This window comes from Aethina tumida, chromosome 2 (assembly GCF_024364675.1).
Source record: "Aethina tumida isolate Nest 87 chromosome 2, icAetTumi1.1, whole genome shotgun sequence".
NCBI classification, from domain to species: Eukaryota; Metazoa; Arthropoda; class Insecta; order Coleoptera; family Nitidulidae; genus Aethina; species Aethina tumida.
In genome coordinates, this window is record NC_065436.1 from 3,979,255 (window position 1) to 4,001,950 (window position 22,696).

The following is a 22,696-nucleotide window of genomic DNA, read 5'->3' on the forward strand; positions in this document are numbered from 1 at the left end:
TACTCAAAAAATAGGACCAAACGATATTTAATAAATTTTAGAGGAATTAGATCAAGAAAAATGATTAAAACTTTATTAAATAAGGAGACTCTTTTAAAACCCAACAAAATATATTTGATTTAAATTTAAATAGATCAATATTTCTTGTTTTTTTCTTCAGGATTTTTTTCTAATAAAAGAAGTTCTTCATGAATTCATATTATATTTTCAGTAATAATGTCAGAAAACTGTAAAAGAAGAAATTTCAAGAAATTTAATATATACAATTGTCTATAAAAGAGGGAAGGAGCAAATAAATAAATAAATTTTAGATATGTAAGTCTGACACAAGATAAATAAAAAATTGAATTAATAGATAAAAAAGAATTATGAATGAATTGGAGAAGATATAATGTAATTATAATTATGAAAACAAAGAAGATTTCTGTCTATATCTACTGAAATTAGAAAATATTAGGTAATTATAAAATTATACAGGTTTCAGAAAGATAATTTGCCAAAATATTAAGCAGTAATGTCCTCCTATTTGGACAAAAACAAAAAAAAGATTTAAGAATGGAATGGTTGAAGCCTCGGTTTAAATCTTATTGGAAAAAATCTACCTAAAATGTGAATTAAGAAACAATAATTATGAAAAAAAAGAAGATTTCTGTCTATGTCCACTGGAAGTAGAAAATATTAGGTAATTATAAAATTATACAGGTTTCAAAAAGATAATTTGATAAAATATTAAACAGTAATGTCCCCCAATTTGGACAAAAACAAAAAATCATTTAGGAATGGACTGGTTGAAGCCTCGGTTTTAATCTTATTGGAAAAAATCTACCCAAAATGTGAATTAATAAACAATAATTATAAAAACAAAGAAAGTTTCTGTCTATGTCTACTGGAAGTAGAAAATATTAGGTAGTTATAAAATTATACAGGTTTCAGAAAGATAATTTGCCAAAATATTAAGCAGTAATGTCCTCCAATTTGGACAAAAACACAAATAGATTTAGGAATGGACTAGTTGAAGCCTCGGTTTAAATCTTATTGGAAAAAAATCTACCCAAAATGTGAATTAATAAACAATAATTATAAAAACAAAGAAGGTTTCTGTCTATGTCTACTGGAAGTAGAAAATATTAGGTAATTATAAAATTATACAGGTTTCAGAAAGATAATTTGCCAAAATATTAAGCAGTAATGTCCTCCAATTTGGACAAAAACACAAATAGATTTAGAAATGGACTAGTTGAAGCCTCGGTTTAAATCTTATTGGAAAAAAATCTACCCAAAATGTGAATTAATAAACAATAATTATAAAAACAAAGAAGGTTTCTGTCTATGTCTACTGGAAGTAGAAAATATTAGGTAATTATAAAATTATACAGGTTTCAGAAAGATAATTTGCCAAAATATTAAGCAGTAATGTCCTCCAATTTGGACAAAAACAAAAATAGATTTATGAATGGACTGGTTGAAGCCTCGGTTTAAATCTTATTGGAAAAAAATCTACCCAAAATGTGAATAAATAAACAATAATTATGAAAACAAAGAAGATTTCTATCTATGTCTTCTAGAAGTAGAAAATATTAGGTAATTATAAAATTATACAGGTGTCAGAAAGATAATTTGCCAAAATATTATGCAGCAATTTGGACAAAAACACAAATAGATTTAGGAATGGATTGGTTGAAGCCTCGGTTTAAATCCTATTGGGAAAGTCAACCTAAAATATGAATTGAGAAACAATAATTATGAAAACAAAGAAGATTTCTGTCTATATCATCTGGAAGTAGAAAATATAAGATCATTATAAAATTATACAAATAATGTGCCAAAATATTAAAGTATTATTTTTTTTTTCAATTGATTGCAAAAAATAAATTTTAACTTAAGAAACAATTATTATTTCTATTTATGCAGTAATCCAACAGCTATGGCAAAATATTCACATGTTCAAAGTAATTAGAACACATATTGGAGATGTTTGAAAGTAATAACAAACAATAGGTATGCCACTCACAACAATTGTGTTTGTTTACTTCTTTAATTTTAAGATTACATAAGGAATTATGTAACATATTTATTCATTTAATATTAATTTAAAAATAATGTCCTTATTCTTATCTACCAATTTATGTGTCATAAAATAAATACATATTGCACATAAATGTTACTACTAATGTTTGAAAAGTAAATAAAAACTTATACATATAATGAAGGGGTGTATCAAATAACGTTTTAAATTGAAATGTACTTACCAGAAAATAAATAAATTTTGGTTTATTTAAAATAAAATTTCAAACCTGTCACTTAAAAAAAAAGGTAGAAGCATGCAACATGCAAATATTTTGATTTTACCCTTATTCGAAACTAAATGACAATATAATTAATTGACTTTAGTCCACGGTAGGTACATTGAACCGAAGATGTTTAAACTAAATCGACGTTGTGCGTGAACTATTTCGTAGTTAATTTAGCCTCTACAAGCGAACAGTTTGTCCAATCGGACGGTGCACCTACCTGGTTTGTGATTACTGGATCCGAAAAAGTAATTTTCCTGTCGAGACACTTTGCACAATTGCTGCGAACAGTCGGGCGAAAATCGAGCGGGCGCCAAGTGCGAGAGCCGGCCGTCGAAAAAGGCACAAAAACTTTCACTGTCGCCGCGCAAAAAGTCCTCAATGTTTACGTGTGGCCCGCGCCAAAAAACAAAATCCGTGGAGCACGCCGCACTCGACAGTCAGGGACCGCGTACCGCCAGTCACACCGTTCGCCGTCTACCTTGTGCACATCCCACGACGGAAAAACCGTAAATTTTCATCGATTTTCCAATCGATTCGCACGAATATCCGGAGTGACGGGACAATTGTGCGTGTTCGTCTCGCTTGCGGAACGCTGTGCGGTAGTTCGCTCGCGGGCCGTCGGGGCGCTGCGTCGCCCGGCCGGAACCGGGGGCTCAAGATGGCGGACGGCCGGGCGCCCCGATTGGCGGCGCACGGGGCGCGGGGCGGTGCCTGCGCCGCTCGCTTTCGAATCGAGCGGCGCTGGGCGGGCTGCGTCGGTCGCTGTAACTAAATTTTAAATTGTTTTCTTTTTTTGCGTCGTCCGCTCTTTACTCTCGGGCTTCTTACAATATAAAATATTAAATGTATGTTGATGCCTTGCCCCCACCGCCCGCGGACGTTCTTACACTTAATTTTATAACTATATTTATACTTTGAATAATTTATGGACGGACCGTGTGTTTTTGTTATTGTTGGCGTTTGTTTTAAATGTTTCAGGGATTAGCCTGAAGGGGGAACAAAAGAATACCTGCAGCCTCCGGTCGCCGCCTTTTTTAATTTTGCCTCTTTCATTAGCCGGGCGTGGGCTTTACATTTATTTCTTCCTTCTTTTTTTTTACCTTAAATATCTGAATTTTAATCGGGCGACGAAAACGAATCTAAATTTAAAACAGTTCCAATATTAAATTATTCATATTTGGAAAGATGGGCCGAAATAAATTCATTATTTATGTGCGTCGTTTTGTTTAATATGAATTTTATGAAAAGAAAATAACTTCTAGATTACGTTGTTCCAAATCCAGGGAATAAATTAACGACTTAAAAATTTATGGCACCAATAGTTACTCGAAAGGTATATTTTATTATAATGGATGAATGTTAATCACTGTAAAGCTTTTAATTTCTTTTAATTATTATTTTTACCAAATGTGAATTAGTAATTTTATTCAGTAGTTCCAAACATTACTTTAATGAACAAGTAAAATTTTACTAATTAATTCAATGATTCAGAAAACTACTGATTAATTAGTAAAACTAATAAATAATTAGTAAAGTTCTCTAATTTTCTTCAATAATTAGAAAACCTACTTATTATCAAGTAAAATTTGATCAACTTAAAAAATTCCTCTTGACCTTTCTGTTCAAAAAGATACTGAGTAATTAATAAATCTATACTATTCCATTAAGTAGTCCAAAAAACAATTAATTATATTCCTCAATTTCATTAATTAGTTCAAAGATTTGCTGTTTAAATGTTCAAAAATATTCTGATTAATTGGTAAAATTTTCTATTTATTTGAGAAATTTAAAATATTATTGATTAAAATTGAAAAATTAAAACTACTGATCAATTAACATAATTCTTCTATTTTTTCAGTAGTTCAGCTTTCAAAGAACTACAGGTAAGTCTACTGATTTATTATAATACCATAGCATGTAGTAGTTCAGAAAATTATTATTTAATTAGTAAAAATTACCATTTCATTCAATAATTGAAAATATTGCTAATAAAATGATAAAATTCTACTATATCATTCAGTAATTCATGAAACTACTTATCAATATTAAGTAAAATTATACCATTTCATTTAGTAGTTCAAAAAACTTTTGATTAATTAGTAAAAATTACCAATTCTTTCAATAATTCAAAATTCTACTGATAAAATAATAAAATTCTACTATTTCATTAAATAATTAATGAAACTACTGATCAATTAACAAAAGTTTTTTGTTTTCTTCAGTAGTTCAGAGTTGAAAGTAATTCAACTCCACTGATTTATTAGTAAAGTTGTACCATTTCATTTGGTGGTTCAGAAAACAATTGATTATTTAGTAAAAATTATCATTTCTTTAAATAATTCAAAATTCTACTGATAAAATAATAAAATTCTACTATTTCATTAAATAATTAATGAAACTACTGATCAATTAACAAAATTGTTCTGTTTTCTTCAGTAGTTCACAGTTCAAAGTAATTCAGCTCTACTGATTTATTAGTAAAGTTGTACCATTTCATTTGGTAGTTCAGAAAACAATTGATTATTTAGTAAAAATTACCATTTCTTTCAATAAATCAAAATACAATAGATAAATTATAATATTCTACTATTTCATTCAGTAATTCATGAAACTACTGATCAATTAACAAAATTCTTCTATTTTCTTCAGTAGTTCAGACATTAAAATAATTCAGCTCTACTGATTCATTAGTAAAGTTGTACCTTTTTATTCGGCAGTTTAGAAATCTATTGGATAATTAGTAAAAATTTCCATTTCTTACAATAATTCAAAATACTACAAATAAAATTATAAAATTCTACTATTTCATTCAGTAATTCATAAAACTACTGATCAATTAACAAAATTCTTTTGTTTTCTTCAGTAGTTCAGAGTCCAAAGTAATTCAGTTCTACTGATTTATTAGTAAAATTATACCATTTCATTTGGTAGTGCAGAAAACTATTGATTAATTAGTAAAAATTACCATTTTTTTCAATAATTCAAAATACTACAGATAAAATTATAAAATTTTACTATTTCAGTCAGTAATTCATAAAACTACTGATCAGGTAACAAAATTCTTCTGTTTTCTTTAGTAGTTAGAGTCCAAAATTGACAAATTTTGCTTAATTAGTAAAAATTACCATTTCTTTCAATAATTCAAAATACTACAAATAAAATTATAAAATTCTACTATTTCATTCAGTAATTCATAAAACTACTGATCAATTAACAAAATTCTTCTGTTTTCTTCAGTAGTTCTGAGTCCAAAGTAATTCAGTTCTATTGATTTATTAGTAAAATTATACCATTTCATTTGGTAGTGCAGAAAACTATTGATTAATTAGTAAAAATTACCATTTCTTTCAATAATTCAAAATACTACTGATCAATTACTGCAGTTCTTCTATTTTATTCAGTTCAAAATTTAAAGTAATTGAGATCTACTGATTATTAGTAAAATTAATTGTTTCAGTTTATGTATTAATAATACTCATTAACTGGTGAGATTCTAATAATTATTAAATATTTTTGGCAGCTTCTGATGAATCAGTAAGCTTTGAGCGCCATCTTTTATCTGAAATAAAAAAAAATGAAATATAATTGTACAGCTTAAAACAATAATTCAGATCTACTATTAAAAATATATATTTAGGCTAAAATTATTACATAAATGTTGGATAATTTAACAAATTCTTTGTTTTGGTTTTGATACCACTTAAATTAATCAATATTTAATCATTATAATTGTACTAATTATATGGAACAACTATTATGGTAAAATTGAAATGATGAGATGGGTACTGAGAGATGATATTATAAGGTAATTAACACGAATTAATAGTAACATTTCCTTAGTAAGGACGCCATCAACAATGTAACAATAAACAAGGTAAAACTGGTCCAGGATTGCCGAACGTCATGTAGCAAATGTCTTTGAAAAACACACAATACACGGTCGACACAATGCGGAATTAATGCCGGACCATAATAGAGAATAGATGCCGAATTGGCCCCGATAATAACCTCGTTGTATACAAACACATCTCATGGCCTGTCCAGATAACAATGCCAACCGCCAACGCAAACTGGATGTGTCTATTTGAAACGCGAACGGACTGACAGGGCACAAACCCCCGTCAAACGATTTTTCTATTTCATTTCGCCTAGTCCGCACTCCATTCATACTGGGAGCCTTCTTTACAAATCAAGTCTGTGCTTGATTATTGTACAATATTATTTTCTGTGTGACAGATTCGTTTTTCATTGATGTAAATTGTATGTTGCTGTCGGGTTGTTGTGGTGGGACGTCAATGAACGAAAATGAGGCAGAAAAATGCCTTACAAAAAAAGACGCAGTTGACATTAAGGAACAAAGTAAGTGTAAGCAAGGCTGACACAAGAAAAGTTCGTCGGTTAAGCTTATTTCGCTTTGTTCTCGGGGAAATGCAGCGAAATATAATCTGAGACTACTTTTATATTAATGTTAGTTGTTCCCAATAGACTTTAATATTAAATTATGTGCAGCAACTTCAACGTCTTACACCCATTTCTAACTAAATTCCATACCAATTATTTTTATGCTAAATTATTAAGTCCAAATCAATATTTTCTTAATATTTGTTTAAAAATATTATTTGGATATCTTTAGTTTTAAATACGACAATCACGTGTATGTATACTTTACTCCTTACCTTAGTTGAATAGACTATAGGAAGACATTATATGAATTCCTAATAATAAAATAAATTGATTTGAAATTTTTATAGCAATTATAAGTTGACTTAAACTACTTTTATAAATAATTTTGAACAAAATTTCATTTCCGGTTTAGCCAGAAATGACATCAACTTTGTTATTTTCAATGTAGTTGTAAATAAAATGGCAATATCATGTCTTATATCTAAATCAAATAGTTTTTGACTTATTTTTTTTCAAAAATTTTGATTGATTGATGGTCTAACTAAAAATTATAAAATGCCTCACAAAAAAGACACAGTTAATAAAAATGGAACTACTTCTATTATATAATAATAATAGAGATTAATATTAAATTATATCCAACATCTTGAACGTTTTACACCCATTGCTAACTAAATTCGACTCAATCATAATTTTTTTCCGTACACTTGAATTGCTTTATGTTTGCACATCCACCGCATGTTCCCCCCATTGTTGGGTCATGTTGCGTCCGTACCTGTGCGAAAGTGAAACGGGACACCCCGGATTTTATTATTGGGTACAGCCTCCCTGTTGTGGGCTCAGTTTTCAACAGAAGAAAACGGTAATTGTTCAAGAGATACAGATATGGATATTGATATTCAATAAAAACGGTAGGCTCTGACGCCCAGAGGCTACTTGATCGTGTCAGTTGATACGGCAATTTGCCAAACTGAAGGGACCCATTGTGAGGATTTTATTTGCATGTTTTTGCTGGTTGGCTTTATGCAGTAAATGCATTCTTGTGCATGAAATAGGCAATTTTTTATGCCTGGATATTAATATGTATTTGTTGGGATATTAAAATTCTCTCACAAGTATTAACTTATTTTTTTTAATATTATTGGATGCTGATTTATTGGAATAAATTTTTATACTATATTATATTAATCTATGTATATTATTTAAAAGCTTTTTGTCCTCTAAAAAACATTCAAAGTTCAGTAAAACTTAGTGTCATATTCCACCATTAAAAAAACTCTTCATAAAACGAATTTTAATTATTAAATATTTATTTTTTTACATAGGGAAAAATCTAAAATATTAATTTCTTCATTTAGTATCAACAAAAGTAAAATTGTTATCTTAAGAATCTTTTCAATAGATACATGAGTTTATTATTTTTAGAATAAAATGACTATAATTCTTTTTTTAATTTTGTTTTCATTTTCAAATTTAATTCATTGTTATGAATTTAGTATTTTTACATTTTTAGTTTTTAAAATGTGTATTTAATGTTAATGTACGTGTAAGTCCCCGATTAAAAATCAAAGATGTTAGTTGTGGAGACATCTGTCGGTGGGTAGCAGAATGACTCTTCTCTAAAGGGACTTCACAAAGAGATCGTTGTGTATTATAAAGTATAATTCAGCGGTCATCAAACTGTTTTAGTTGGGTGCAATTAAGAAGACTCATGAGTGCAATATATTTTAACTATACTACATTCAAATTAGGTGTGAAATAACATAAACATATTTATTGAATTGAAAAACCAATTAGAATATTCATTTTTATGTTAATTTTTTTGTTATGTTTTTTTAAATTTCAAATCAACACTTTTTCTGTTTTTTATAAACAGGTCTCTCTCTTGATAACTTTGGATTGGAACAAGATGTCGACCTCTATTAAAAAATAAATTGTGTATCACATCATTGTTATATATCACATGAAAGGTATTTTTATTTTCTATTTAATGTTATTTTTTTGGCGAAAATCGGTATTTACACAGTTATGAGTCATTCCTTTTAAGTATACGTTTATTATTTCTTAATTAAATAAATATATTAATTGCTTAACACTTATGTGCAAGAGTAAAAGTTTAATTATTACTTAATACTTATTGATAATAATAATTATAACAATTTATATTGTGCTATAAATTAACAAAGATATTTTCCATGATACTTATTCTCTTATTAAGAATTTATAAGACATTCTTTGTATAATGTATTCATATAAGGTAAAGAGTAAAGTAAACAATAGTCATGCGCAGAATACACCTTATTGTCTACAGGACCATATTTAAAAAATATTTTGCATGACACTTATTCTCTTATTAAGAATTTATATAATGTCTTTGTATAGTGTATTCATATAAGGTAAAGAGTAAAGTAAACAATAGTCATGCGCACAATACACGTTATGGTCTACAGGATCGTATTTAAAAGAGATTTTGCATGACACTTATTCTCTTATTAAGAATTTATATAATGTCTTTGTATAGTGTATTCATATAAGGTAAAGAGTAAAGTAAACAATTGTCATGCGCACAATACACGTTACTGTCTGCAGGACCGTATTTAAAAGAGATTTTGCATGACACTTATTCTCTTATTAAGAACTTGTATAATGGTTTTGTATAGTATATTCATATAAGGTAAAGAGTAAAGTGTAATCATATAAGGTAAAGAGTAAAGTACACAATAGTCATGCGCAGAATACACGTGATTGTGGACAGGACCTTAATATACCATTAATATTAATGTCTACTGGAAAAAAAAAGTTTAAATATATACTGGGTGTTCCATTGAAAATAACAAAGTTGATGTCAACAAATTTTGTTCAAAATATATTAGAGAAGTGGTCAAATCAAGTTATAATTGCTGTAATAAAAGTACTAATTAATACACATATATTTATTGATTTAGAATACATATCACAATAGATGATAATGCATAATTATATAAAAATGGACATTACAAGTATAAAAAAATCATTATAAAAAGCTACAAACTCTAAGTAGATGTATTGTATATGGACAGATCAATAATCAAACAGTATCATACATTATCCCATTAATATTAAAACATCGGGTACAATCTTATAAGCTACGTTTTTGTTTAATGTACATTTATTATATAAATACATTTATATGAAACTTTTAAAACTTAGTTGCGTGTGCACCATAAAAATGCCCTAAGTCAAACATTAACATTTTTATGATGTCCTAAGAGTTTTAAAAACACATAAGCTTTATGTCTCTTAAGAAAACACTTTTTTGGTTACTACTTTATGGAAGTAATATAATATCTACTGTCCAATTCTACAGAGATTAAATCAAGTCGGCAACAGACCAGTTAGTTAGTTAATTAATTAAAAAATGAGTTGGTCCAGACATTTTAATCTTTATAGAATTCAAGTTCTATGCTATATATAAGTGCAAATTGTCAAAAAGCCCAATGAATAAGTTCATGGGTGGTTCATAAGATGTTTAAAAAGACCCTCAAAATTGTGATCGTTTGAATTGTCGTATAATAATTATTGACAAAATATTACAGATTCGAGTTTTATAAGAGAGTATTCTTCGTTTTGGCAGTGAATAGTGGCTTCAGACATACAATATACAATTATTCAACTTTACCCACCATCTAATTTAAGAAGGCGGCAAAGAACAAAGGTCTTTTCCACACAGATAGTGCATAAGTTTGAATTCAACACAACCACAGGAAAAATTCATTAAAATAAGTGTTGATCCTAGCTTGTTTATAATGTTTTAATGTTATTATATATAATACACGTTTAACCTTGTAATCTATTAAACGTGTATTAAGTACTGGTCAACACTTTTTCTAATGCAAGTTGCCTATGTAAACTTAAACAAATCTTATGATATGCTTTACAATCAAGTGTCTAATTTTAAAAAAACTGATATGTACAAATTTTATTTGAAAACTTGCTGAAAATTTGAGATCATTCGTGTTAAAACAATTCGGCTTCGCAATTTAAACGTACAAATAAATAACTTACGAATTACTAATACTTATCATCTAAACAGATTAATGAGGTACAAACCAAAAGATACAGTCTTAAATCCTTAAAATTCGTCAACGATTTTCTAAATATCTAGAAACGGAAAACCCCTACCTAAATGGCGCGTTTACTTTTGACTAAATAATTTTTCACAAAATGCTTCAAAGGCTCACGAACTCTTAATTAAATACATTGGAAGCTTATGATTACAATAATTCGATTCAGATATCGTCTACAAAGAACGCCCGTTCTCGGTGAATTTTTGGTTTACACATTTTACACAATTAAAATATTTACATTGACTTAAGTATTTCTTCGACGTCCTTCGACAGTTGCGAGAACGTGGGTCTGTCCTGCGGGTTCATGTTCCAACACGACTCCTGGATGGGTTGTAGACTCTCCGGCGTGGTGTCATTGGCCTTCCATTCCAGTTTCTTCTCCTTGAGTTTGGTCAGGAAACTGTTGTCGTTGATTTTGGGGAAGGGGAGCTCTCCCTGGCTGAATATTTCGTACATCACCACTCCGAAGGAGTACACGTCGCTCTTCGTTGAGTAGTCATCTTCATACACAGCTTCGTACGGCAGCCATCTTAGGGGAATTATCTGGAAACAATTAATTGTTTAGTAGACTCAGTTGTGCACAATAAAATCCATGTTAAGTACCTGATTGACGTGTTTGCAGTACTCCTGACTGTACGGGTCTCTGGTCAGCCGTGGTATTCCCACCTTGGCGATCAACGTGGAAGTGACTAGACAATTGCGGGCTGCCAGGTCCCTGTGAATCATTCGGGCGTTGGACAGATGCTCCATCCCTCTGCTCAATTGGTGGATAATACCGACGCACTGGACCGGCGTCAGAGCCGGAGAGTTACCCTTCTTAGTGGCGACCAGGAACTGTTTCAAGTCACCCCAGTCGGTGTGCTCCAAGATCATGTAGTGAGGCTCCACTTCCCGACATAAGCCGTACAGTTTGGTGATGTTGTCGTGAGACAACTTGGTGAACATGTCGATTTCCCGCTTGAACTCCGCCAGGCTGTCTTCGTCTTTGGTTTGAGTCAGACACTTAACCAAAACTATCAGTTCCTTGTCTTCGGTGGGGGTGGTTGCTTGGGAGTTCCTGTTGTCGATGGCACTTTTGGAGATTTTCCCGACCATGCAGTCACCGAATTCACCACGTCCGATCAGTTTTAGCTCCTTCAAGTGGCTTCTGGAAAGGGCTATTTTGTCGTAGTTGCTTTTGGACTTCTTGGAGTTGTTGGAGCTTTGGGAATGAGTGGTTTCGGCACCGTCACTCCTTTGGCCCTCCTTGTGGGCTTCGATTCCATTCGTTTCCACCTTGGAAGGGCCGGGAATGTGACCATTAGTTCCGTCTTTTAGTTCCGTATGCTCCACGTCTCCATTTTCAGTTTTTGCGGCTGAAATTTATTTATATTAGTATTTTTCATTAGTAGTAAGTGGTGTGGCTTACCGTCACCAATTGGTAGCTTCCTTGAGCGCCTCCTGTATCTACACCAAACCATCAAACCAACAACAAGAATTATATAAGCTCCAGCCACGGACATGGTGATCAGCACTGCCTTTGTGACGGTGGAATCCCCATCCAGTTCGTCCGGGTGAAAGCCATCCCTCGCTACAATTAACAATCGTTATTAACTTAATTAATACAGTACAAACTGAAGTACTAACAGTGCACGATTAGCTGAATCTCCTTCCGATTTAATCCACCACTATTTCCTCCGGTACACCCATATTTGTTTTCGTCGTCCTTATGAACCTCACTGATGAGCAAGGTACCATTTTTCAGAACGGTGAATCGGGTACTGTCGAAGTCGTTCATCTTCGAGTTCTTGTCCCACTGGATGGTGGGTTTGGGGTCACCCTCCACCACGCAGTCCAAAGCCACTGGTTGGCCTTCGATTACTTCAGTTGGGTTCTTTGGCAGGAGCGTGAACTTGGGGGCAACTAAAAACAATTATTTTGTGCTAATTTGCCACACAACTCAATGTGGAGTTACTTACCGACTACTTCAATGGTGATGTTGGCCTGGATGGTACCTTGGCTGTTACTAGCAATGCAACTGTACCGTCCCTTGTCTTCAGCTTGCACCCCATTGAAGTGCAGGGTGCCGTTCATGTCGGTGATGTGGCTGGACAAGTTCTCAGACCTAACACCCTCCTTTTCCCAGTGGATGTTGGGTGGTGGAGTACCTTGAGCCTTGCAGTGGATCTTGGCCACACTCCCCAACTCCATCTTTTTATTGACTGGAGGTGGGGAAAACCGCAGTTGTTCTATCACAGATATGGTGGCAGGATTGGAGGCCACAGGTTGGAAACCTGTGGTGACAACTTCGCAGATGTACTCCCCCCTGTCTTGCGTTTGAGTTGAGTTAATGATCAACGTTCCGTTGTCCTTGTAGATCCTGATTCTGGGGGTGTGCATGCTGTTTGGGTCGTACTCGTACTTTAGGAGTTTGCCGTCTTTCCTCCACCTCACGATGGTGTAGGGCTCGGAGTTGGTTGCGAAGGCGCAAGTCAGTACCGACCTGTCGTTTTCGTCGACGGTTATGCTGGTGGGGTGCCTTGTTATCTCAGGTTTAGCTACAAAACAACGAGGTTATTACTTAATTGTTGGGTAGGGAGTGTTGGTACTTACTGGTGACGATCAATTCGAAAGATTTTTCAGTTTTTCCTGCAATACTTTCAGCTACACATGAGTAAATGCCTGCGTGCTTCAGCTGCACGTTGTCGATGATTAGGCGGCCGTCATCATCCACTCTTACATCCCCTGTGTCAGAAATCTGGACAACAACTATTATAATCAACAAGTAAAATAAACTAAATTGATGATTACCGTGTGTCCTGATTGGTTTTGCCACCACTTCTTAGCCATAGGAATGCTGTCAGGCTCCAGACAGGTGAGTTGGAAGGGTGAGTTCTCAGCAACAATCTTTTTGGAACTCTCTGGCAGTGCTGGTTCGAATGAGGTAGATCTAAATTCCCTGATATCTGAAAACACCTACAGTCACATCCAAGTACCTTAAACAACCTTATAGTACTTACAGGCTAGTTTGAGCTCGGCAGCGTAAGTTTGAGGTATTTCAGTTGATTCGCTCTGAATCCCCACACAACTGTAAAGTCCCTCGTCTGACTCCTGCACCTCGTTGACTTGTAAGGTGTTGTTGGGATGAATGGTAATCCTGTCGTTGGACTCTAGTGGGCCGCTGTCCTTGAAGTACCATTCAATGACGTCTACGTTTTTGTATGAGCAATCGAAGAAGGCAGTTGATCCCCTTTTGACGAGTTGATTGGAGGGCACCACTTGGATGATGGCAGTGTCTTCACCACCTGGCACAGCTAAGGCATAGTTCTTGACGCTGTACTCGATGCCAGCTTCGTTTCTTCCGGCACACCGGTACACCCCGTTGTCACTGGGCTTGGCATGTTTTATGTGTAGACGTTTCTTCTTGATGTCGATGTTGGGCGTCTTCTCCAAACGTTCCGCGTTACTGTAACACAGATTACAGGAGATTAGTGAGGCGAAACATGTTTTATAAAGTTTATAAAGCAAAAATTGAAGGGGACAGCCGGCAATTTATGTGGAGGCAAGACGTCAATTATGGTTATCTTGCAGCCAATTAACTGCGTAAGTCCATTCTTGATGTACACCGAATTATAGACTTTATGTATCGACTTAAATCCCGTTATTTATATCCATGCCATCATCTTACTCCCCTTGTATCCCTGACATCATAAAAGCTATCGATTCAGCTACCGGGCGCCCCTCTAGATCATAAACAAGATAGTTGGCGTGGCGTAGCCAAGTGAGGTTTCCGTAGTCGCATAATATGTTGTTTGTTTTGCTTAGGTCGAGGAGCGGAAACCCCACTATGTCCGAAATTGTCCCGTCACCCCGGTCAACGGTGTCAATCACCCTCTTTTGTGTGGGAGTGCCGATCCGCATGTGCTTCCGATTGAGGCCGTCCCACACTCGTACAGCCACTTAAATCTAAGTGTTTGTTTCGTTAGTTTGTGCACACAATGTGTCTAGTTTAATTAGCAAACTGAGGTTGACGGTAATCCAATGGTGAAATAATTACATGAGGTGACAACCTCTTGACACAATATGATATGGAAACAAGTGTGATGTCTATATAAATATATTTTTAATTATAGGTGTCATTTTAATTTTAATAATTGAAATTTAATTTCCCACTTTTGAAATTACTAATTTCAATTGTGATTAATTAATTTTAATCTTGAATTAGGTTATTTTTTAATTTTATTAATTTAAAATTCATGTTTTATATTACAAATTTGAAGCTTTTATTACTTATTTTGAAATTTCAGCTTTATTTTAATTTTAATTTAAGTTTTATTTTAATTTTAAGAGTTATTTTAATTTTAATAATTCAAAGTATTTTAATTAAAATTTCAAATTCCATATTCAGTTTTAATTTTAGATGTATTTTTATTTTAATAATATAAATGTGTATTTTTATAATTATATATTAATATTGAATATATAATTTTCAAATTTCGAATTCAAATTTAAAATTATATTTATTTTAAATTTATTATTTTAATGTTTTACAATCAAAATTAGTTTTTTTTTTTTTTTTAAATTTAATAATATAAATTTCCAGTTATTATTCACAGTTTTCAAATTTTATATTAGTTTTAATTTGATTTTCAGGTTTCTTTTTAATTTTATTAATTCAAATTTCTGTCTTTAATAACATAATTTTTAATATCTCACATTTTTATAATCACAATATAAACTTAGTATAGTTTAAATTCTAATTCTAATTTTAATTTCATTTTAGTTTTAATAATCCAGTTTTCAAGTTTTAGTAACAACAATTTCAAATGTCACTTTGAATTTTATTTTTTTAATGTTATTTTAGTTATAATAATTTTTTAATTCAGGTTTTTATAATCAAAATGCAATTTTTTTATAAATCAAATATAAAATTTCATTTTCAATTTTAATTTTAATAATTTAATTTACAGCTATTAATAATATTAATATTCTATGTATTTAATATAACGAAAATTTCAAATTTCAGTATTAGTTTAGGCTTTATATTGTTTTTAATTTAAAAAATGTTTTACAATCGAAATTTGTTTTTTTTTAATTTTTCACTTTTCTTATTCACTTTATTAATTTAAATTAATAACTCATATTTCGAATCATTAATTTTAGTTTTAAATTTAATTTTATATCCAATTTAAATTATATTTTAGTTTTAATGACCCAATTTTAAAGTTTTGGTAACAAAAATTTCAGTTTCAATTTAATTTTATTTTTTGTTTTATGTTATTTTAATTTTATAAATTTTAAATTCAGGTTTTTATAAACTAAATATCAAGTTTTTTATATTTAATTTTTAATTTTAATTTAAGATTTATTATAATTTCAAGAATTCAATTTTCAGGTTTAAATAATCCAAATTTCAGCTTTAATTTTAATTTAAAATTTTATTATGATTTTTTTTATTATAAATTTAATGTACTACTTTTAATTACAATTTTAATTGATATTATTTTATGTAATTAATTTACCGAAAATTTCAAATTTCAGTACTTTATTTCATGTTTTATTTTATTGTAAATTTATAAATTTAAAATTCATTTTTAAATTTTTATAAATCAAATTTCAAATTTTTTATAAACCAAATATAAAATTTAATTTTTATATTTAATTTGAGATTTATTATAACATTAATAATTAAATTTTCAGGTTTTAATAATGCAAATTTCAAATTACACATTTGAGCTTTAATTTTAATTTAAAAATTTTATTATAAATTTAATAATATCAGAGAAAAATAAAATTTAATTAATTTAGTTTTAACTATAATTTTAATTGACATTATTTATACTTAGTTGAATTTCAAATTTCTGTACTTCGTTTCATGTTTTATTTTATTGTAAATTTATTAATTAAAAATTCAGGTTTTTATAAACCAAATTTCAAGTTTTTTATAAACCAAATATAAAATTTCAATTTAAATTTTAATTTGAGATTTATTATAATTTTAATAAAATAATTTTCAGTTTTTAATAATCCAAAATTCAAATTACACATTTTGAAATTTAATTTTAATTTAAAATTTCATTATGATATATTTTTGTTATAAATATAATAATATCACTGTAAAATAAAATTTAATTCTAGTTTTAACTATAATTTTAATTGATATTATATACACTTAGTTCAACGAAAATTTCAAATTTCAGTACTTTATTTCAAGTTTTATTTCATTGTAAATTTATTAATTTAAAATTCAGGTTTTTATAAACCAAATATAAAATTCCATTTTAAATTTTAATTTGAGAATTATTATAATTTTAATAAAATAATTTTCAGGTTTTAATAATCCAAATTTCAAATTACACATTTGAGCTTTACTTTTAATTTAAAATTTCATTATGATATTTTTTCGTTATAAATATAATCACATCAGTGTAAAATAAAATTTAATTCTAGTTTTAACTATAATTTTAATTGATATTATATACACTTAGTTTAATGAAAATTTCAAATTTCAGTACTTTATTTCATGTAAATTTATTAATTTAAAATTCAAGTTTTTGTGAACCAAATTTCAAGTTTTTTTATAAATCAAATATAAAATTTCAATTTAAATTTTAATTTGAGATTTATTCTAATTTTAATAAAATAATTTTCTGGTTTTAATAATCCAAATTTCAAATTACACATTTGAGCAGGTTTTTTATAAACCAAATATAAAATTTCAGTTTTAATTTTAGTTTAAGATTTATTATAATTTTAATAATTCTATTTTAGGTTTTAATTTATAATTTTATTATGATTTTTTTCACTATAAATTCAGTGTAAAATAAAATTTAATTTTAATTTTAATTGATATTCAATATATTTAATATAACGAAAATTTCAGTACTTTATTTTATCCTTTATTTTATTCCAATTTTATTTTAAATTAAGGTTTCAATTTTAATTATTTTAATTGTAATAATTTAATAAACAATAATATCAATGTAAAATAAATATTAATTTTAGTTGATTTTCTATGTATTTATATAAACACAACAACCCTACGTAAACACATAAAAAGGGGAATTACAAGTTGCCAGCGATATTTTCTTTAACGACAGGCCACTTACCGAAACCACTCGTAGTGGACGTCGCCGGTGGCGTCCATATGACACCTCAAAATGACGTCACCGCCTCTCTGAATGAAGGAGGCTGCCTGGGGCTCCTGTAGCTGCACGGACGCCTCCCCTATCCCTGGAACAGAAAGAAAAATGAGAGGACCGCACTTTAATCCTTAAATTAATGCGCACGTTTCAGGCCCAGTTTAAGGACTGAAGGTGCCAAGGGTTGCCAAATTAAAATAAATCGTATAAAACTTTTAACTGATTTCTTTTTTACTCAACTTGGCTCATTTTGTTATGTTTATTGTGGGGTGATGCACAGACGTGGAAAACGGGCAAATTTAACTCGTATGCCATTTATGAAAACGTATTTGAAATAATGGAATATTGATTTTCAGCACTCTTTGTCAGACTGACTTTTATGCACTTGAAGAAATATTGCATATAAAAGGAATAGTTGGGAAACTTCCCCAAACTATTATAGAGTTAAAAAGACCCAACAATAGTTTGATGTAATCCTTTGGTTAACAAATTTTGTCCCCATCCTTCGACTCAGTATTCAGTCCTTGTATATCATTTTTGCCCCTTTGATCCTAGAATTCGATTATTATTGAAACAAGAGATGACTCCACATATTGCTATTGACCTGGCCCTCAATCCTCTTAAAATTCAGCTCACAAAACTTCAATGAAGTTCGTTGACATGTCTGCAGCAGGAATCCAAGACGGTGACCCAAAAATCGAGTTCAAAAAAGGGCCCCGCCCGTGCTCCAGAAGGGAGAGACATTTGTTTCCCTCTATGCCAGTTGGAACGTGGACAATATATAATGTATACGTGCCACATATTGGAATTTCGATCATTTTTTAAAGTTTTCGAGGGAAAGTTAAAATTCGCAGGGCGTGCTGGGTTTGAGTGCCTTGTATGGTATGTGGTATTATCTGGAGTTGATATGAGATGCTCACATACACGTAGATCCTGGTATCAAGGATATATTTGATGTTTTATGAGCTGAGACTTGATCCTCTGTGAAACTGCATCTGGAATTCTCCTCATTCATGCACAGAATGTCTTAAACTTGAAGATTAAACTCTTATTTATATGAATGAACCATTTCCAACCAGATTTTAATTATAAATGTTGCTTTTTAAGATAGTGTAACTTTTAATGAGATGCTCAAAAACTTGTTTGTATTAATAACTTCCTAAAAAGTTAATTTAAACTTCAAACAAGTTCTGAAGAATATTCATGTTTTAATGTATCAAATAAAATATAAACATATTAATTGAAGCGTTGACGATTATGAAATTAATTCAAAAACGTCCCAAAGACAGAACATGACCCATTTATTCATCCCATCCAGGAGACGTGGTCCATAAACCGCTGTATGGTGGAATATTGCCTCGACGACACATAAAATTATTATGTAAAGCACTACTTTCACCTCAGCTTTATATTGCGCACACAGGCCACCCTGAATACTTAATTAAGTCTTTATGAAGTTGGCCCGAATCTGACACTTCGCAGTGGCTTATTGCCCCCGGGAGAAAATTGAAAGAATTATTTAATGATCATTCGGCGGCACGGAACGCATTAAAAAAGTAACTGGGTGGCTGGCTTTTTTAATGTCGCTGTAATTAAATAGAAAAAGGAACTTTTTTTAAACCTGATTAGATTAAATTATTTATTCAATGTTTGTATATTTACTGGAGACGCCTTTAGTCCTATTTCAAGGACAAAGTTCATATAAACTAATTTATTGAAGAAAATTATGGTTCTTAAGAGGTCATCATAAATCTTTTTAATTCATAATCATATTAAATATTTTTGAAATGTGGCATGTTATTTATCTATTTTCAACTTAAGGCATATTAATCAAGGACAAAACTCATTTAAATTTATATAAATTAAACAATTACAAATTTTTTGAAGAAAATTATTGGTATGTTACTTATCTTTTTTTAACTTAAGGCACTTCAATCACTAAAAAATATTTCTAATTTTAAAGACAAAACTCATTTAAATGAGTTTAAATTTAATAATTACAAATTTGTTGAAGAATGATAATTTCCAAAAGGTCATAATTAATATTTCTGAAATGTGGCATGTTACTTATTATTTTATAGTTTAAGGCACTTTAATCATTAAGAAATATTTCTTATTTTAAGGACAAAATTCATTTAAATTAGTATAAATCTAATAATTACAAATTTGTTGAAGAAAGTGATAATTTCCAAAGGATCATAATAAATATTTTTGAAATGTGGCATGTTACTTATCCATTTATAGCTTAAGGCACTTTAAATAATTAAGAAATATTTCTCATTTTAAGGACAAAATTCATTTAAATTTGTATAAATGTAATAATTAAAAGTTTGTTGAAGAAAATGATAATTTCCAAAAGGTCATAATAAATATTTTTGAAATGTGGCATGTTACTAATCTTTCTTTAGCTTAAGGCACTTTAATCATTAAGAAATATTTCTCATTTTAAGGACAAAACTCATTTAAATTATTATAAATGAAATAATTACAAATTTGTTGAAGAAAATGATAATTTCCAAAATGTCATAATAAATATTTTTGAAATGTGGCATGTTACTTATATTTTTTTAGCTTAAGGTACTTTAATCATTAAGAAATATTTCTCATTTTAAGGACAAAATTCATTTACATTAGTATAAATATAATAATTACAAATTTGTTGAAGAAAATGATAATTTCCAAAAGGTCATAATAAATATTTTTGAAATGTGGCATGTTACTTATTTTTTTTAACTTTGGGCACTTTAATAATTATGAAATATTTCTATTTTCAACGACAAAACTCTTTTCTTAACTTTTGGCACTTTAATAATTATGAAATATTTCTATTTTCAAGGACAAAACTCATTTAAATTAATATAAATTAAATAATTACAAGTTTGTTGAAGAAAATGATAATTTCCAAAAGGCCATTATAATTATTTTTGAAAAGTGGTATGTTACTTATCCTTTTTTAACTTAAGGCACTTCAATCACTAAAAAATATTTCTAATTTTAAGGACAAAACTCATTTAATCTAATATAAATTAAATAATTACAAGTTTGTTGAGGAAAATGATAATTTCCAAAAGGTCATAATAAATATTTTTGAAATGTGGCATGTTACTTATTTTTTTTAACTTTGGGCACTTTAATAATTATGAAATATTTCTATTTTCAACGACAAAACTCTTTTCTTAACTTTTGGCACTTTAATAATTATGAAATATTTCTATTTTCAAGGACAAAACTCATTTAAATTAATATAAATTAAATAATTACAAGTTTGTTGAAGAAAATGATAATTTCCAAAAGGCCATTATAATTATTTTTGAAAAGTGGTATGTTACTTATCCTTTTTTAACTTAAGGCACTTCAATCACTAAAAAATATTTCTAATTTTAAGGACAAAACTCATTTAATCTAATATAAATTAAATAATTACAAGTTTGTTGAGGAAAATGATAATTTCCAAAAGGTCATAATAAATATTTTTGAAATGTGGCATGTTACTTATTTTTTTTAACTTTGGGCACTTTAATAATTATGAAATATTTCTATTTTCAACGACAAAACTCTTTTCTTAACTTTTGGCACTTTAATAATTATGAAATATTTCTATTTTCAAGGACAAAACTCATTTAAATTAATATAAATTAAATAATTACAAGTTTGTTGAAGAAAATGATAATTTCCAAAAGGCCATTATAATTATTTTTGAAAAGTGGTATGTTACTTATCCTTTTTTAACTTAAGGCACTTCAATCACTAAAAAATATTTCTAATTTTAAGGACAAAACTCATTTAATCTAATATAAATTAAATAATTACAAGTTTGTTGAGGAAAATGATAATTTCCAAAAGGTCATAATAAATATTTTTGAAATGTGGCATGTTACTTATTTTTTTTTAACTTTGGGCACTTTAATAAGTATGAAATATTTCTATTTTCAACGACAAAACTCATTTAAATTAGTATAAATTAAATAATTACAAGTTTGTTGAGGAAAATGATAATTTCCAAAAGGTCATAATAAATATTTTTGAAATGTGGCATGTTACTTATTTTTTTTTAACTTTGGGCACTTTAATAATTATGAAATATTTCTATTTTCAACGACAAAACTCTTTTCTTAACTTTTGGCACTTTAATAATTATGAAATATTTCTATTTTCAAGGACAAAACTCATTTAAATTAATATAAATTAAATAATTACAAGTTTGTTGAAGAAAATGATAATTTCCAAAAGGCCATTATAAATATTTTTGAAAAGTGGTATGTTACTTATCCTTTTTTAACTTAAGGCACTTCAATCACTAAAAAATATTTCTAATTTTAAGGACAAAACTCATTTAATCTAATATAAATTAAATAATTACAAGTTTGTTGAGGAAAATGATAATTTCCAAAAGGTCATAATAAATATTTTTGAAATGTGGCATGTTACTTATTTTTTTTTTTAACTTTGGGCACTTTAATAAGTATGAAATATTTCTATTTTCAAGGACAAAACTCATTTAAATTAGTATAAATTAAATAATTACAAGTTTGTTGAAGAAAATGATAATTTCCAAAAGGTCATAATAAATATTTTTGAAATGTGGCATGTTACTTATCTTTTCTCAACTTTGGGCACTTTAATAATTATGAAATATTTCTATTTTCAAGGACAAAATTCAGTTAAATTAGTATAAATTAAATACTTAGAAGTTTGTTGAAGAAAATGATAATTTCCAAAAGGTCATTATAAATATTTTTGAAATGTGGTATGTTACTTATCTTTTTTTAAC

At 29.3% G+C, this 22,696-nt stretch overlaps 2 protein-coding genes across 4 annotated transcripts in view; both read right to left on the minus strand.

Moving 5' to 3' along the window:
* Positions 1 to 2,946, minus strand: part of LOC109603874 (homeobox protein OTX2) — a 170,845-nt gene extending 167,899 nt beyond the window's left edge. The window contains exon 1 of one of the 2 annotated variants that reach the window (XM_049963047.1): positions 2,512 to 2,946. The gene's annotated coding sequence lies outside the window, so the exon portion shown is untranslated. The remainder of the gene's footprint in view (positions 1 to 2,511) is intronic. The other variant, XM_049963048.1, reaches the window with a different exon arrangement.
* Positions 2,947 to 9,616: 6,670 nt separating this feature from the next.
* LOC109605636 (tyrosine-protein kinase-like otk) overlaps positions 9,617 to 22,696 on the minus strand; it is a 173,790-nt gene continuing 160,710 nt past the window's right edge. For both annotated transcript variants that reach the window (XM_049962602.1, XM_049962603.1), the window contains 9 exons: positions 17,893 to 18,016; positions 13,804 to 14,249; positions 13,595 to 13,749; positions 13,397 to 13,541; positions 12,763 to 13,341; positions 12,431 to 12,706; positions 12,213 to 12,374; positions 11,408 to 12,159; positions 9,617 to 11,347 (listed from right to left, as the gene is read on the minus strand). In XM_049962602.1, the coding sequence (XP_049818559.1) occupies positions 11,039 to 11,347; positions 11,408 to 12,159; positions 12,213 to 12,374; positions 12,431 to 12,706; positions 12,763 to 13,341; positions 13,397 to 13,541; positions 13,595 to 13,749; positions 13,804 to 14,249; positions 17,893 to 18,016 (2,948 nt within the window). In that variant the 3' untranslated portion in view covers positions 9,617 to 11,038. The remainder of the gene's footprint in view (positions 11,348 to 11,407; positions 12,160 to 12,212; positions 12,375 to 12,430; positions 12,707 to 12,762; positions 13,342 to 13,396; positions 13,542 to 13,594; positions 13,750 to 13,803; positions 14,250 to 17,892; positions 18,017 to 22,696) is intronic.